Genomic DNA, 15,781 nt, shown 5'->3' with positions numbered 1-15,781 from the left:
CACTTTCCAGCTCACACTCTCAAACACCTGGATCCCCTGAACGCAGCTCACTTTCCAGCCCACTTTCCAGCTCACACTCTCAAACACCTGGATCCCCTGAACGCAGCTCACTTTCCAGCCCACTTTCCAGCTCACACTCTCAAACACCTGGATCCCCTGAACGCAGCTCACTTTCCAGCCCACTTTCCAGCTCACACTCTCAAACACCTGGATCCCCTGAACGCAGCTCACTTTCCAGCCCACTTTCCAGCTCACACTCTCAAACACCTGGATCCCCTGAACGCAGCTCACTTTCCAGCCCACTTTCCAGCTCACACTCTCAAACACCTGGATCCCCTGAACGCAGCTCACTTTCCAGCCCACTTTCCAGCTCACACTCTCAAACACCTGGATCCCCTGAACGCAGCTCACTTTCCAGCCCACTTTCCAGCTCACACTCTCAAACACCTGGATCCCCTGAACGCAGCTCACTTTCCAGCCCACTTTCCAGCTCACACTCTCAAACACCTGGATCCCTGAACGCAGCTCACTCTCCAGCCCACTTTCCAGCTCACACTCTCAAACACCTGGATCCCTGAACGCAGCTCACTTTCCAGCCCACTTTCCAGCTCACACTCTCAAACACCTGGATCCCCTGAACGCAGCTCACTTTCCAGCCCACTTTCCAGCTCACACTCTCAAACACCTGGATCCCTGAACGCAGCTCACTTTCCAGCCCACTTTCCAGCTCACACTCTCAAACACCTGGATCCCCTGAACGCAGCTCACTTTCCAGCCCACTTTCCAGCTCACACTCTCAAACACCTAGATCCCCTGAACGCAGCTCACTTTCCAGCCCACTTTCCAGCTCACACTCTCAAACACCTGGATCCCCTGAACGCAGCTCACTTTCCAGCCCACTTTCCAGCTCACACTCTCAAACACCTGGATCCCCTGAACGCAGCTCACTTTCCAGCCCACTTTCCAGCTCACACTCTCAAACACCTGGATCCCCTGAACGCAGCTCACTTTCCAGCCCACTTTCCAGCTCACACTCTCAAACACCTGGATCCCCTGAACGCAGCTCACTTTCCAGCCCACTTTCCAGCTCACACTCTCAAACACCTGGATCCCCTGAACGCAGCTCACTTTCCAGCCCACTTTCCAGCTCACACTCTCAAACACCTGGATCCCCTGAACGCAGCTCACTTTCCAGCCCACTTTCCAGCTCACACTCTCAAACACCTGGATCCCCTGAACGCAGCTCACTTTCCAGCCCACTTTCCAGCTCACACTCTCAAACACCTGGATCCCCTGAACGCAGCTCACTTTCCAGCCCACTTTCCAGCTCACACTCTCAAACACCTGGATCCCCTGAACGCAGCTCACTTTCCAGCCCACTTTCCAGCTCACACTCTCAAACACCTGGATCCCCTGAACGCAGCTCACTTTCCAGCCCACTTTCCAGCTCACACTCTCAAACACCTGGATCCCCTGAACGCAGCTCACTTTCCAGCCCACTTTCCAGCTCACACTCTCAAACACCTGGATCCCCTGAACGCAGCTCACTTTCCAGCCCACTTTCCAGCTCACACTCTCAAACACCTGGATCCCCTGAACGCAGCTCACTTTCCAGCCCACTTTCCAGCTCACACTCTCAAACACCTGGATCCCCTGAACGCAGCTCACTTTCCAGCCCACTTTCCAGCTCACACTCTCAAACACCTAGATCCCCTGAACGCAGCTCACTTTCCAGCCCACTTTCCAGCTCACACTCTCAAACACCTGGATCCCCTGAACGCAGCTCACTTTCCAGCCCACTTTCCAGCTCACACTCTCAAACACCTGGATCCCTGAACGCAGCTCACTTTCCAGCCCACTTTCCAGCTCACACTCTCAAACACCTGGATCCCCTGAACGCAGCTCACTTTCCAGCCCACTTTCCAGCTCACACTCTCAAACACCTGGATCCCTGAACGCAGCTCACTTTCCAGCCCACTTTCCAGCTCACACTCTCAAACACCTAGATCCCCTGAACGCAGCTCACTTTCCAGCCCACTTTCCAGCTCACACTCTCAAACACCTGGATCCCCTGAACGCAGCTCACTTTCCAGCCCACTTTCCAGCTCACACTCTCAAACACCTGGATCCCCTGAACGCAGCTCACTTTCCAGCCCACTTTCCAGCTCACACTCTCAAACACCTGGATCCCCTGAACGCAGCTCACTTTCCAGCCCACTTTCCAGCTCACACTCTCAAACACCTGGATCCCCTGAACGCAGCTCACTTTCCAGCCCACTTTCCAGCTCACACTCTCAAACACCTGGATCCCTGAACGCAGCTCACTTTCCAGCCCACTTTCCAGCTCACACTCTCAAACACCTGGATCCCCTGAACGCAGCTCACTTTCCAGCCCACTTTCCAGCTCACACTCTCAAACACCTGGATCCCCTGAACGCAGCTCACTTTCCAGCCCACTTTCCAGCTCACACTCTCAAACACCTGGATCCCCTGAACGCAGCTCACTTTCCAGCCCACTTTCCAGCTCACACTCTCAAACACCTGGATCCCCTGAACGCAGCTCACTTTCCAGCCCACTTTCCAGCTCACACTCTCAAACACCTAGATCCCCTGAACGCAGCTCACTTTCCAGCCCACTTTCCAGCTCACACTCTCAAACACCTGGATCCCCTGAACGCAGCTCACTTTCCAGCCCACTTTCCAGCTCACACTCTCAAACACCTGGATCCCCTGAACGCAGCTCACTTTCCAGCCCACTTTCCAGCTCACACTCTCAAACACCTGGATCCCCTGAACGCAGCTCACTTTCCAGCCCACTTTCCAGCTCACACTCTCAAACACCTGGATCCCCTGAACGCAGCTCACTTTCCAGCCCACTTTCCAGCTCACACTCTCAAACACCTGGATCCCCTGAACGCAGCTCACTTTCCAGCCCACTTTCCAGCTCACACTCTCAAACACCTGGATCCCCTGAACGCAGCTCACTTTCCAGCCCACTTTCCAGCTCACACTCTCAAACACCTGGATCCCCTGAACGCAGCTCACTTTCCAGCCCACTTTCCAGCTCACACTCTCAAACACCTAGATCCCCTGAACGCAGCTCACTTTCCAGCCCACTTTCCAGCTCACACTCTCAAACACCTGGATCCCCTGAACGCAGCTCACTTTCCAGCCCACTTTCCAGCTCACACTCTCAAACACCTAGATCCCCTGAACGCAGCTCACTCTCCAGCCCACTTTCCAGCTCACACTCTCAAACACCTGGATCCCCTCAACGCAGCTCACTTTCCAGCCCACTTTCCAGCTCACACTCTCAAACACCTAGATCCCCTGAACGCAGCTCACTTTCCAGCCCACTTTCCAGCTCACACTCTCAAACACCTAGATCCCCTGAACGCAGCTCACTCTCCAGCCCACTTTCCAGCTCACACTCTCAAACACCTGGATCCCCTGAACGCAGCTCACTCTCCAGCCCACTTTCCAGCTCACACTCTCAAACACCTGGATCCCCTGAACGCAGCTCACTTTCCAGCCCACTTTCCAGCTCACACTCTCAAACACCTAGATCCCCTGAACGCAGCCCACTTTCCAGCCCACTTTCCAGCTCACACTCTCAAACACCTGGATCCCCTGAACGCAGCTCACTTTCCAGCTCACACTCTCAAACACCTGGATCCCCTGAACGCAGCTCACTCTCCAGCTCACACTCTCAAACACCTGGATCCCCTGAACGCAGCTCACTCTCCAGCTCACACTCTCAAACACCTAGATCCCCTGAACGCAGCTCACTCTCCAGCTCACACTCTCAAACACCTGGATCCCTGAACGCAGCTCACTCTCCAGCTCACACTCTCAAACACCTGGATCCCCTGAACGCAGCTCACTCTCCAGCTCACACTCTCAAACACCTGGATCCCCTGAACGCAGCTCACTCTCCAGCTCACACTCTCAAACACCTGGATCCCCTGAACGCAGCTCACTCTCCAGCTCACACTCTCAAACACCTGGATCCCCTGAACGCAGCTCACTCTCCAGCTCACACTCTCAAACACCTGGATCCCCTGAACGCAGCTCACTCTCCAGCTCACACTCTCAAACACCTGGATCCCCTGAACGCAGCTCACTCTCCAGCTCACACTCTCAAACACCTGGATCCCCTGAACGCAGCTCACTTTCCAGCTCACACTCTCAAACACCTGGATCCCCTGAACGCAGCTCACTCTCCAGCTCACACTCTCAAACACCTGGATCCCCTGAACGCAGCTCACTCTCCAGCTCACACTCTCAAACACCTGGATCCCCTGAACGCAGCTCACTCTCCAGCCCACTCTCCAGCTCACTCTCCAGATCCCAATCACCTGACTTCTAATAACATGTTCAAACATCCAGTGTTTGTTCCAGTGGCTCCGCTGTGAATCTAGACATTTTGGGAGGCAAAGTAATTTATGAACCCTGGTACTGAGCTTGCTTGTAGGCTAGATGTGCACTGTTCACAGGTCACCAGGACCTGTTAGACTTAATACCTCTGCTTTAAAAAAAAGAGGTATTCTTTTTCACCCAAAACATCAATGCAAATGTGCATATACAAAACAAGCTCATTGAATGTGAGACAGCTTGACATGCATTACCTTAGGCAGATTTTATCTGAAAAATATATGCATAAGAAGGAATGCTGTTCAACTTTTTCACCACTCTATTGAACTGACATGAGCACACATCCATCCCCATACACATTAATCCTGGATGAAAACCTATTATCTCCAAAACATTAACTTTTCAAGAAATAAAAAAAATCCCATATTTTCCCATTAAACAAATATAATTATGATGGACCAATATTCTTGGTCCATGAGTCATGAAATGTTCAGAGTATATTGAGTGGAGTTCAATTAATGCTTTCAATTAATGCAAAAATATACCCTGCCATTTGGGGTCACTTGAGGTCACTTAGAAATGTCCATGTTTTTGAAAGAAAAGCACATGTTTTTGTCTATTAAAATAACATCAAACTGATCAGAAATACAGTGTAGACATTGTTAATGTTGTAAATGACTATTGTAGCTGGAAACACCAGTCTCAACGTCAACAGTGAAGAGGCGACTCCGGGATGCTGGCCTTCTAGGCAGAGTTGCAAAGAAAAAGCCATATCTCAGACTGGCCAATTAAAAAGAAAAGATTAAGATTGGAAAAAGAACACAGACACTGGACAGAGTTTCTCTGCCTGGAAGGCCAGCACCCCGGAGTCGCCTCTTCACTGTTGACGTTGAGACTGGTGTTTTGCGGGTACCATTTAATGAATCTGCCAGTTGAGAACATGTGAGGCGTCTGTTTCTCAAATTAGACACTCTAATGTACTTGTCCTCTTGCTCAGTTGTGCACCGGGGCCTCCCACTCCTAGTTTATATTCTGGTTAGCGCCAGTTTGCGCTGAGAACATCCCTGGCCATCCCTACTGCCTCCGATCTGGTGGACTCACTAAATACAAATGCTTTGTTTGTAAATTATGTCTGAGTGTCATTTAAAAAAGAAAATAACATTGTCACGTCTGGTTTGCTTAAAATAAGGAATTTGAAATGGTTATTACTTTTACTTTGACTTTTGACAGTTAAGTATATTTCAAACCAAATACTTTTAGACATTTACTCAAGTAGTATTTTACTGGATTACTTTATTATTTTACTGGGTGACTTTCACTTTTACTTGAGTTATTTTCTATTTTCTATTAAGGTATCGTTATTTTTACTAAAATATGACAATTGAGTACTTTTTCCACCACTGCCAAGAAGAATCGAGGATGTATTTGCTGCAAAAGGTGCTTCAACAAGGTACTGAGTAGAGCGTCTGAATACTTATGTAAATGTGATATTTCAGATATTGTTTTGTTTTTGCAAAAATATATTTAAACATGTTTTGCTTTGCCATTATGGGGTATTGTGTGTAGATTGATGAGGGGAATAAAAAAAAAATCAATTTTAGAATAAGGCTGTAATGTAACAAAATGTGGAAAAAGTCAAGGGGTCTGAATACTTTCCGAATGCACTGTGTGTATATGTATATATATATATACAGTTGAAGTCAGAAGTTTACATACACCTCAGCCAAATACATTCAAACTCAGTTTTTCACAATTCCTGACATTTAATCAGAATAAAATTTCCCTGTTTTAGGTCAGTTAGGATCACCACTTTACTTTAAGAATGTGAAATGTCAGAAGAGAAGAGTAGAGAGAAGAGTAGAGAGAATGATTTATTTCAGATTTTATTTCTGTCATCACATTCCCAGTGGGTCAGAAGTTTACATACACTCAATTAGTATTTGGTAGCACTGCCTTTAAATTGTTTAACTTGGGTCAAACATTTTGGGTAGCCTTCCACAAGCTTCCCACAATAAGTTGGGTGAATTTTGGCCCATTCCTCCTGACAGAGCTGGTGTAACTGAGTCAGGTTTGTAGGGCTCCTTGCTCGCACACGCTTTTTCAGATCTGCCCACACATTTTCTATAGGACTGAGGTCAGGGCTTTGTGATGGCCACATTAATACCTTGACTTTGTTATCCTTAAGCCATTTTGCCACAACTTTGGAAGTATGCTTGGGGTCATTGTCCATTTGGAAGACCCATTTGCGACCAAGCTTTAACTGACTGATGTCAGTCTGTTTTTTTATGGTGGTTTTGGAGCAGTGGCTTTTTCCTTGCTGAGCGGCCTTTCAGGTTATGTCGATACAGGACTTGTTTTACTGTGGATATAGATCATTTGTACCTGTTCCCTCCAGCATTTCCACAGGGTCCTTTGCTGTTGTTCTGGGATTGATTTGCACTTTTCGCACCAAAGTACGTTCATCTCTATGAGACAGAACACTTCTCCTTCCTGAGCGGTATGACGGCTGCGTGGTCCCATGGTGTTTATACTTGCGTACTATTGTTTGTACAGATGAACGTGGTACCCTCAGGCGTTTGGAAATTGCTCCCAAGGATGAACCAGACTTGTGGAGGTCTACACTTCTTCTTCTGAGGTCTTGCCTGATTTCTTTTGATTTTCCCATGATGTCAAGCAAAGAGGTACAGGTACACCTCCAATCGCAGGTACACCTCCAATTGACTCAAATCATGTCAATTAGCCTATCAGAAGCTTCTAAAGCCGTGACATAATTTTATGGCCTTTTCCAAGCTGTTTAAAGGCACAGTCAACTTAGTGTATGTAAACTTCTAACACATAATCTGTCTGTAAACAATTGATGGAAATATTACGTGTGTCATGCACAAAGTAGATGTCCTAACCGACTTGCCAAAACTATAGTTTGTTAATAACAAGAAATTTGTGGAATGGTTGAAAAACGAGTTTTAATGACTCTAACCTAAGTGTATGTAAACTTCTGACTTCAACTGTAAATTAACACAACATGTAAAAGTGTTGGTTTCATGAGCTGAAATAAAATATATCTCAGAAATGTTTCATACACAAAAATCTTATTTCTCTCAAATGCTGTGCAGAAATGTGTTTACATCCTGTTAATGAGCATTTATCCTTTGCAAGATAATCCATCCACCTGACAGGTGTGGCATATCAAGAAGCTGATTAAACAGCATGAATAGTACACAGGTGCATCTTGTGCTGGGGGAAATGAAATTCCACTCTAAAATGTGCAGTTTTGTCTCACAAATGCCACAGATTCCAAAGATTTTGAGGGAGCATGCAATTGGCATGCTGATTGCAGGAATGTCCACCAGAGCATTGAAAGTTTATTTCTTTACCATAAGCCGCCTCCAACGTCATTTTAGAGAATTTTGCAGGACGTCCATCCGGCCTCACAACCGCAGACCACATGTATGGCGTTGTGTGGCTATGCGGTTTGCTGATGTCAACGTTTTGAACAGAGTGCCCCATGCTGATGGTGGGTTTATGGTATAGGCAGGCATAAGCTACGGGCAAGAAACATCATTGCATTTTATCGATGGCAATTTGAATGCACAGAGATACCTTGACGAGATCCTGAGGCCCATTGTCATGCTATTCATCCGCCGCCATCACCTCATGTTTCCGTATGATAATGCACGGCCCCATGTCGCAAGGATCTGTACACAATTCCTGAAAGCTGAAAATGTCCCAGTTCTTCCATAACCTGCATACTCACCAGACATGTCACCCATTGAACATGGGATACTGGGATACTCTGGATTGACGTGTATGACAGTGAGTCCAATATCCAGCAACTTCCAGCAACTTCGCACAGCCATTGAAGAGGAGTGGGACAACATTCCACAGGACACAATCAACATCCTGATCAACTCTATGTGAAGGACATGTGTCGCACTACACCAGGCAAATGGTTGTCACAGCAGATACTGACTGGTTTTCTGATCCACGCCCCTACCTTTTTTAAAAGATTATCTGTGACCAACAGATGCATATCTGCATTCCCAGTCATGTGAAATCCATAGATCCTTATATGAACTCTCAGTAAAGTCTTTGAAATGTTGCATGTTGTGTTTATATTTTTGTTCAGTATAGTAAAGGAGAGAACAGCCTCAGGGCTTTGGATTGTTGACACCACCGGAGGTGAGTTACACACAGCATGGTAGTGTCAAGCGATGCTGAGTCAGGAGACGGACCAAAGCCCACTTCTAAGAAATGCATTAAAGTAGAGGATACCAACAACTCACCAGTGTTTCTGGACTCTGTCCAAGATGTCATGGTGGACGAGAAAACAGAGATTGGACACCCTGTAGAGATGCTTACTGCCATTGCCCATGATGCTAGGCATAAGTCATTTCCATCTTTTTTTTGTAAGAGTAGTTTGACCTATCCATTGACATTTGTTATACTTTTATGGTGCTGACAACTATCAGTCAAATCAGTCACTGATTTTGCTTGACCTATGCTTCCACACTTCTGCCTTCAGGTATGTGAAGGGTGGTGATCGGATGACTGGATGACAGTGGAACCTCATACAGGTCTTGTCACTTCAGGGAAGAGACTGGAGTCACCTTTCATGATCAACTATGTATACACAGTCATACTCTATGCAGTTGACAATGGTAAAAACATGAATACAATCAATGCAGGTGATCAGAGTTGTTTAATATGAGTTTTATTCTGTGCCAAAATGCAAGATATACAATTTCACCCACTATGGTATTTGTACATTAACTTCACTTCGTAATGGACAGGTGAACCACCGATGACAGGCTAAGGGACCCTGAGGATCCACGTGAAGAACCAGAATGATAACGTCACATATCTGAGAGAGGACTGGACGTGTGTCTGTTGGGCCAACATTGCAGCCTCTGACCTGGACCAAGAGCCCTATAGAGGACCCTTCCAATTTGAGCTGCTTGGAAAATGGGTAATGGACCCTTAATATGCCATTTAAAAACACACCTTAAGTTCGTGACAACTAAATCCTTGAGAACAGACAAAAAAACTAATCTGACAAAAGTTCAACTCAATGTCATCTGTGAAATGTCCCTCCATGTGTTGAGCAACAGGGAACCTGGTGGAGCCTGCTGTGTATGCAAGCCAATACGTTCTCCTTGTACAACCCCTCACGGTTCTTTCCCGCCCAACTGCCACCAGAGAAGGGACGAGCAACTGTCACCCGATGGGACCATATGAGTCATAGTCACCTCCATGTGTGGTACTGCTTTTAATTTATTGGAAAAGACTTCAATTAACATTTATATCAGACTCCTCTTCCTGCTGGAGATTGTCTCGTGGAGATGTAGATGTCAACATCTCCATCAACATCTCTGGAGCTGTCCTGCTTCACTCAAACATTGAGGAAACAGGAACTGAGGTTATAATACTTAACCTATGTACAAGCATTGTTTTGTATGGCTTGGCAACTTTAGTTAACTGTTGACAAGGAAATTTAATGCCAAAGTACACAATATGCTGCCAGTGCTGCCTAAAGTAAATGAGCAAACATCAGATTAGTTGGGATCACATTGGAGGAATGCAACAAATTGGATGGAATGAAGCTACAGTTGATTGGGCAATAAGAAAAACTTTTGGGGAGTAATCACTATCCCTCACCAATTGTACAGGTTAAGACCTAAGATCAAGGGGAACAGTATTTGCCATCTCTTCAATGGCAGCTCAATATATACCGTATGCATTAATCTGTCATTTAAAATGATCCACTTCATGTCACGGTTTTCATATGGTGAAGGAGAGTCGGACCAAACTGCAGCGTGTCGATTGCGATTCATCTTTATTAAACAAACGGCACACGACAAAACAATAAACGAAACGAAAACTGAAAACAGCCTGTGTCTACCAACCTCTAACAAGGACATCAAGACACTCAGGACAATCACCCACAATACAACCAAAGAATATGGCTGCCTAAATATGGTTCCAAATCAGAGACAGCGATAAACACCTGCCTCTGAGAACCACTCCAGACAGCCGTAGACTTTCCTAGAACACCCCACTAAGCTACAATCCCACTAACATACACACCCAAACCCCCAGACAAAACACACCACAATACAAAAACTCCATGCCACACCCTGGCCTGACCCAATACATGAAGAAGAACACAAAATACTTAGACCAGGGCGTGACACTTCAATTATACAGAGTACGCAGGCCTCATTTTAGCTTGGTCATGATTTCATACCCATATGCTGTGTTTTCCACTATGAACCTTTAGAACAAGTGCACAATTACAAAACATGGCTGCCATCACCAGGTACAAATCAAATCAAATTTATTTATATAGCCCTTCGTACATCAGCTGATATCTCAAAGTGCTGTACAGAAACCCAGCCTAAAACCCCAAACAATGCAGGTGTAAAAGCACGGTGGCTAGGAAAAACTCCCTAGAAAGGCCAAAACCTAGGAAGAAACCTAGAGAGGAACCAGGCTATGTGGGGTGGCCAGTCCTCTTCTGGCTGTGCCGGGTAGAGATTATAACAGAACATGACCAAGATGTTAAAATGTTCATAAATGACCAGCATGGTCGAATAATAATAAGGCAGAACAGTTGAAACTGGAGCAGCAGCACAGTCAGGTGGACTGGGGACAGCAAGGAGTCATCATGTCAGGTAGTCCTGGGGCACGGTCCTAGGGCTCAGGTCCTCCGAGAGAGAGAGAAAGAAAGAGAGAATTAGAGAGAGCATATGTGGGGTGGCCAGTCCTCTTCTGGCTGTGCCGGGTGGAGATTATAACAGAACGTGGCCAAGATGTTCAAATGTTCATAAATGACCAGCATGGTTGAATAATAGTAAGGCAGAACAGTTGAAACTGGAGCAGCAGCATGGCCAGGTGGACTGGGGACAGCAAGGAGTCATGTCAGGTAGTCCTGGGACATGGTCCTAGGGCCCAGGCCAGTTGAAACTGGAGCAGCAGCATGGCCAGGTGGACTGGGGACAGCAAGGAGTCATCATGTCAGGTAGTCCTGGGGCATGGTCCTAGGGCTCAGGTCCTCCGAGAGAGAGAAAGAAAGAGAGAAGGAGAGAATTAGAGAACGCACACTTAGATTCACACAGGACACCGAATAGGACAGGAGAAGTACTCCAGATATAACAAACTGACCCTAGCCCCCCGACACAAACTAATGCAGCATAAATACTGGAGGCTGAGACAGGAGGGGTCAGGAGACACTGTGGCCCCATCCGAGGACACCCCCGGACAGGGCCAAACAGGAAGGATATAAGACCCTTGACCTGAGAGTGTGACAACCTGGGCCCCAGGTTCAACAAACTGGGTTATCTGCACACACACCTAGGCTAAGGGTTAATTCTACAACAGCAGTTGGAAAAGCATATAAAAAAATGTACATTTGAGATTTCAATGTTGAGTTCAAAGTTTATTAATCAGGCCACAAGCAATTTCTCATGTAGTTTATTACTGGATTAGTAACTATACAGGTGTCCCACAGTTGCAATTACATTCAGTACAGAGAAAAAAAAAAAGTTTTGCTTTTGTACAACTATAACCAATTTCCATAATTTTACAATGTTGGGAAAAAAACTCCCTTTAAGGGCCATGTGTACATACTTGGCAAGTCCATAGACATGCCAACTTATTTTATTTACAAGAAATAATAGAAAATAAATAATTAAGGTACATCGCTTTGGTCCAATCTAAGTAAACATTTCCTTAAGAATTATGCCTGCAGATTTTTTTTAACAAGGCAAAATCATGAATGATGTTCTAATATGTACAGAAATTGCACTACCATGAATGAAAATGGATTCTGAACACAAACTATGTACACAATTGGAATTCCTGCTCAAATAGTGAAGTTCCGTACACAACTTTGACAAGGCACAAATGAGAAATGAAAAGAAATGGCAACTTAAAAATCTTAACCGTCATTTGGATTGAAGGGCTCCGGGGCAAAGAACAAGTCTTTCAAGAGGAAGGGAAGGAATCATAGGACACTTCAGTATCAACTCTTACATAAATACCAGTCAAATATAAAACAAAAATACTGATGCCAAGTGATGGTAGTAGGAAAGCACCTAGGAAACTAAAACTCAAATAAAAGCTAACATTATTACAGTAAGTAAGCGGTAGGTAACTGCACACCTGTTCACACCCTTGCACTGTCTACTTTGGGTATGGGGCGCTGGTTGGCCCTCCCAGCTCCTCTCCCACGATTGTCCCCTCGGAATCCTCTGCCCCTCAGGAATCGGCCCGGAACGCCAAACGTCTCCACATTCAGCTTCCTCTCCTCTGCCCAGGTGGTCCTACTGAATGACACAGGGCGGGACAGAATCAGACAGCCTGTTAATTCACTACTATTTAAAATTTTAATAAGGTACATATGTTTTTTTTTACCTAGACTTCATCTCAGAGGAGACATTGTCAAAGAAGCACTTTGTTTTGTCATAGTAGAACTTCTCCCCAGGAGGATCCTCCACTGTGCCCTCAGTGTTCTGGCCCTCACTAACCCCAGACTCCTCCTCTGGGTCTGAATGAGAACAGGAATTAAAAGAGAAATGCTACCAACTCAAAATCCTATAATAATTTTAGGTGTGGTTAAATTGGCATTATATTTCTCTACAGTTAAGCAACTTCGTGTTTAGATTGACAACCAATGTTATACATGCAGTATTTCACTGAGCATCAGTTGGGTTTCAAATTTGGAATCTTGAGAATTGACTTTGTATGCAGGTACCTTTAATGGTCAACTTTTCCTGAAGCTCCTTCTCGAGTTCATCTTTGTGGAACTGAGCATTGGCAGTTTCAAAATCAAAGTCAGACTCAAATTCTAAGGTTCTGGCTTTTGAGTTTCCTACAAGAAGCTGACCTCTCCCACGGTTCCTTGCCCTACGATTGCCTGTGAACATGTCGATACATTTAGACATTAATATAAAAGTAAATCGCTACAATAGACAATGACATTGCTAATTACCTTGTCTTCGTCTCTGTGGTCTGCAGTTCTCATCATTGCCTTGCCTTTGTTCCTGGGCTGTGCCACGCAGTGCTTGACCTAAAAATGGACAAGGGATGAGGGGGGTACCACAACGTCTAGTTTAAGGTTATGACAGCATTGCCAATTAGTGCCATGCCGTCGCATTACTCATAAGACAAGTGCAAGTTACACTTCTCGTGCTCAATTGATGAGAATGCATAAAGCAGGAGTAAAAACACCTCATGCATTAGTTGAATACCATTCGCAAATCAATTAGCAACGGAAAACCTTTTAATCAAAATATTTTGCAATGAAACCTGTTTCTATAACAAATTCAGGTCCCACTGGTTATTTTCTGTTTCCTGCCATTTGGTTCATATAGTAAAGTTAGTTTCATAACGTTTTGCAAGAGATTAAATGTTTCGCAACGGAAGCCAACTAATGAATACAAAGGTGTTCCTGGTGAGTATTCCAACTATGTCCCACGCTGTACAAGAAGCCCTGATCCCGGTTGTCTGAGCTTACCACTGGAAGCAGCCCTCTGAGACAGAGGGCCATCTCTGCCAGAGTGCTGGGAAAGCCAACCAGACTCTCTGCCTTGCTGCTGGGGGGCTGACTGGACCCTTTTTTCAGCAGCATTCTCAGCTGGTACAGTCTGGACAGCCTGCTCTACCATAGGGCCTCGTCTTGCTGGAAGGCTGTGAAGTCCCGCTCCTAAGGAAGGCCACGGAATACATGGAGAAAGAGGTTGAGACATTGATATTTCCCAGAATTCTTGAGATAAGACACTACATGGAGACAAAGTTCAAGAAAAGGTGCTATATAACAGTTAAGCATAAGGGCCTCAGCAGTTTAGCGGCTACTAAGACAATCTTGAAATACAGTACATCATGAAGGTGGCTGTGTGTTTACAAGGGTCTCCAAGACCATTTCACTCACCTAGACCCAGGGAAGCAGCATACTGCTGGTTGAGTAGAGAGCTGGCAGCCAGTTGGTTGTAGGAAGGCACCATACTCCGGTAGGGACTGTATGGGGCCTGGGATGGGTATGTGGACAGGGAGCTCCCAATGGATGACTACAAAAAGGAAAAAAAACAAACAAATGCTTAGGTCTTATGATGGCTGTGCGCTTCATCAAATACATGGAAGCCAATTCTGTGAGGTTTTTTTCTTGCAGAGTTAATGTACTAGCCCTCGTCTCCTACCTGTACAATTGCAGGGTCCTGAGGTAAACCATGGTGTGGTTTAAGTGGCTCACAGACCGTTATGTCCTTGATGTCACTCCCTCTGAAAATTATGTATTCATAAATGTCATCTTTGGGTGGCACTGGTCTGTCTGTAGGCCGTCGTTCTGTCCCGAATGATTTAACTGTGGGAGGGAGGGGGGGGGGGAGACAATGTACCTTTGGAAGCAGAATTGTTACCCAAGGCATGTAGGACCTGTAGGTCCAAACGCAGCGTGCCAGAGTAGTTCATTCCAAACGTGGAGCATCAAATTTCGGGGCTAAACCTAATGCTGAAACTCCTCAATTGAGGGAAAGCTCACCCTTTGCCAAAGCCACCGTTGCGTTATCCGTGTCGATTGTATACAAAACGCCCTCATAACGAATCCCGGCCTTGGAGATTAGACTTATTTTACTACCAATATAAGGTGTTCCGGTGCTCATTGTTGCTGTTACAGTAATATCTTATTTCGAATTCTCAAAACAAGCCATCGTTGTTTCCGCATTCCCCTAAGGCTGACACCAAACTCGAATTTATAATGTATCTGCAGGTGCACAATCTGTGAAAACAGGTGCGTTATATTACAAAACCAATTGGCGACAAGAGTCCATTAGCCACGCCTGCTGTTTGAGTGAAATGAAACGAGTATCGTATCACTGCAACAAGTCCCTTTTAATAGAGCAATGTTTTAGTTGGATTTAGGGAATAGCCGAAACGTTTTCTGACAACTCGAAACTGATTTCTCGATTGACCTACACATGTAGGCTATCCATATCGCATAGGCCTATCATTGAAGGGGCATCATGCGTCAAGTGTCCGATGCACTATTTAATGTCAGATTTTTTTCAGTCGTTCATGCAAAAACCAACCCAATCTGTTACATTTATTTTGTGTGCATTTGTCTAAAAATGTCTAAATAGTCTATTTGTGGGCAAAAATAATTTGTATGGGAAACTGGCTCTATTGTCATAGTATTTGTGCTTTTATTTGTTTCACTTGTATTAATATATGTTTTATTTGAGGCATACATTTAGCCCATTTTTCTCCATTGTCTGTAAGCGTTTTTTTTCGGCAGTAGGCCAATCTGAAAAAAAGGATAGGCTACAAGCCTATGCCATCAAATACAGAACATTCTGTAAATAGTTTATCATTTATCAATTCCATACATTTATTTCACACCGAACACAACTCCTAT

At 45.3% G+C, this 15,781-nt stretch overlaps 1 protein-coding gene across 3 annotated transcripts; it reads right to left on the bottom strand.

Annotated features, from left to right (window-relative positions):
- Window positions 1-10,686: 10,686 nt before the first annotated feature.
- Window positions 10,687-15,106, bottom strand: LOC115145651 (protein LSM14 homolog B). Of its 3 annotated transcripts, XM_029687184.2 has the most exons (9): window positions 14,909-15,105; window positions 14,568-14,731; window positions 14,303-14,438; window positions 13,889-14,077; window positions 13,364-13,441; window positions 13,127-13,288; window positions 12,787-12,919; window positions 12,535-12,698; window positions 10,687-11,425 (listed from the first exon to the last, which is right to left on the bottom strand). In XM_029687184.2, exons 1-8 carry the CDS (start codon window positions 15,027-15,029, stop codon window positions 12,539-12,541), a joined length of 1,143 nt encoding a protein of 380 aa, XP_029543044.2. In that variant the 5' UTR covers window positions 15,030-15,105; the 3' UTR covers window positions 10,687-11,425; window positions 12,535-12,538. The 3 variants fall into 3 exon arrangements, with proteins under 3 accessions (XP_029543044.2, XP_029543052.2, XP_029543036.2); XM_029687192.2 differs by lacking the exon at window positions 10,687-11,425 and having other exon boundaries at window positions 11,797-12,695; window positions 14,909-15,106; XM_029687176.2 differs by lacking the exon at window positions 10,687-11,425 and having other exon boundaries at window positions 11,797-12,698; window positions 14,909-15,104.
- Between the last annotated feature and the right edge of the window lie 675 nt (window positions 15,107-15,781).

Source organism: Oncorhynchus nerka, linkage group LG2 (genome assembly GCF_034236695.1).
Source record: "Oncorhynchus nerka isolate Pitt River linkage group LG2, Oner_Uvic_2.0, whole genome shotgun sequence".
In the NCBI taxonomy this organism is placed as follows: Eukaryota; Metazoa; Chordata; class Actinopteri; order Salmoniformes; family Salmonidae; genus Oncorhynchus; species Oncorhynchus nerka.
Note: the sequence above shows the minus strand (reverse complement) of the source record. Positions and strands in the feature narration are given on the sequence as shown.

Coding starts and splice junctions, on each gene's coding strand:
- LOC115145651 (XM_029687184.2), bottom strand. CDS start 15,029: ATGAGCACCGGAACACCTTATATTGGTAGTAAAATAAGTCTAATCTCC. Junction 13,289..13,363: donor ACCACAGAGACGAAGACAAG/GTAATTAGCAAT, acceptor ACATGTTCACAG/GCAATCGTAGGGCAAGGAAC. Junction 12,699..12,786: donor TCCTCTGAGATGAAGTCTAG/GTAAAAAAAAAC, acceptor TGTGTCATTCAG/TAGGACCACCTGGGCAGAGG.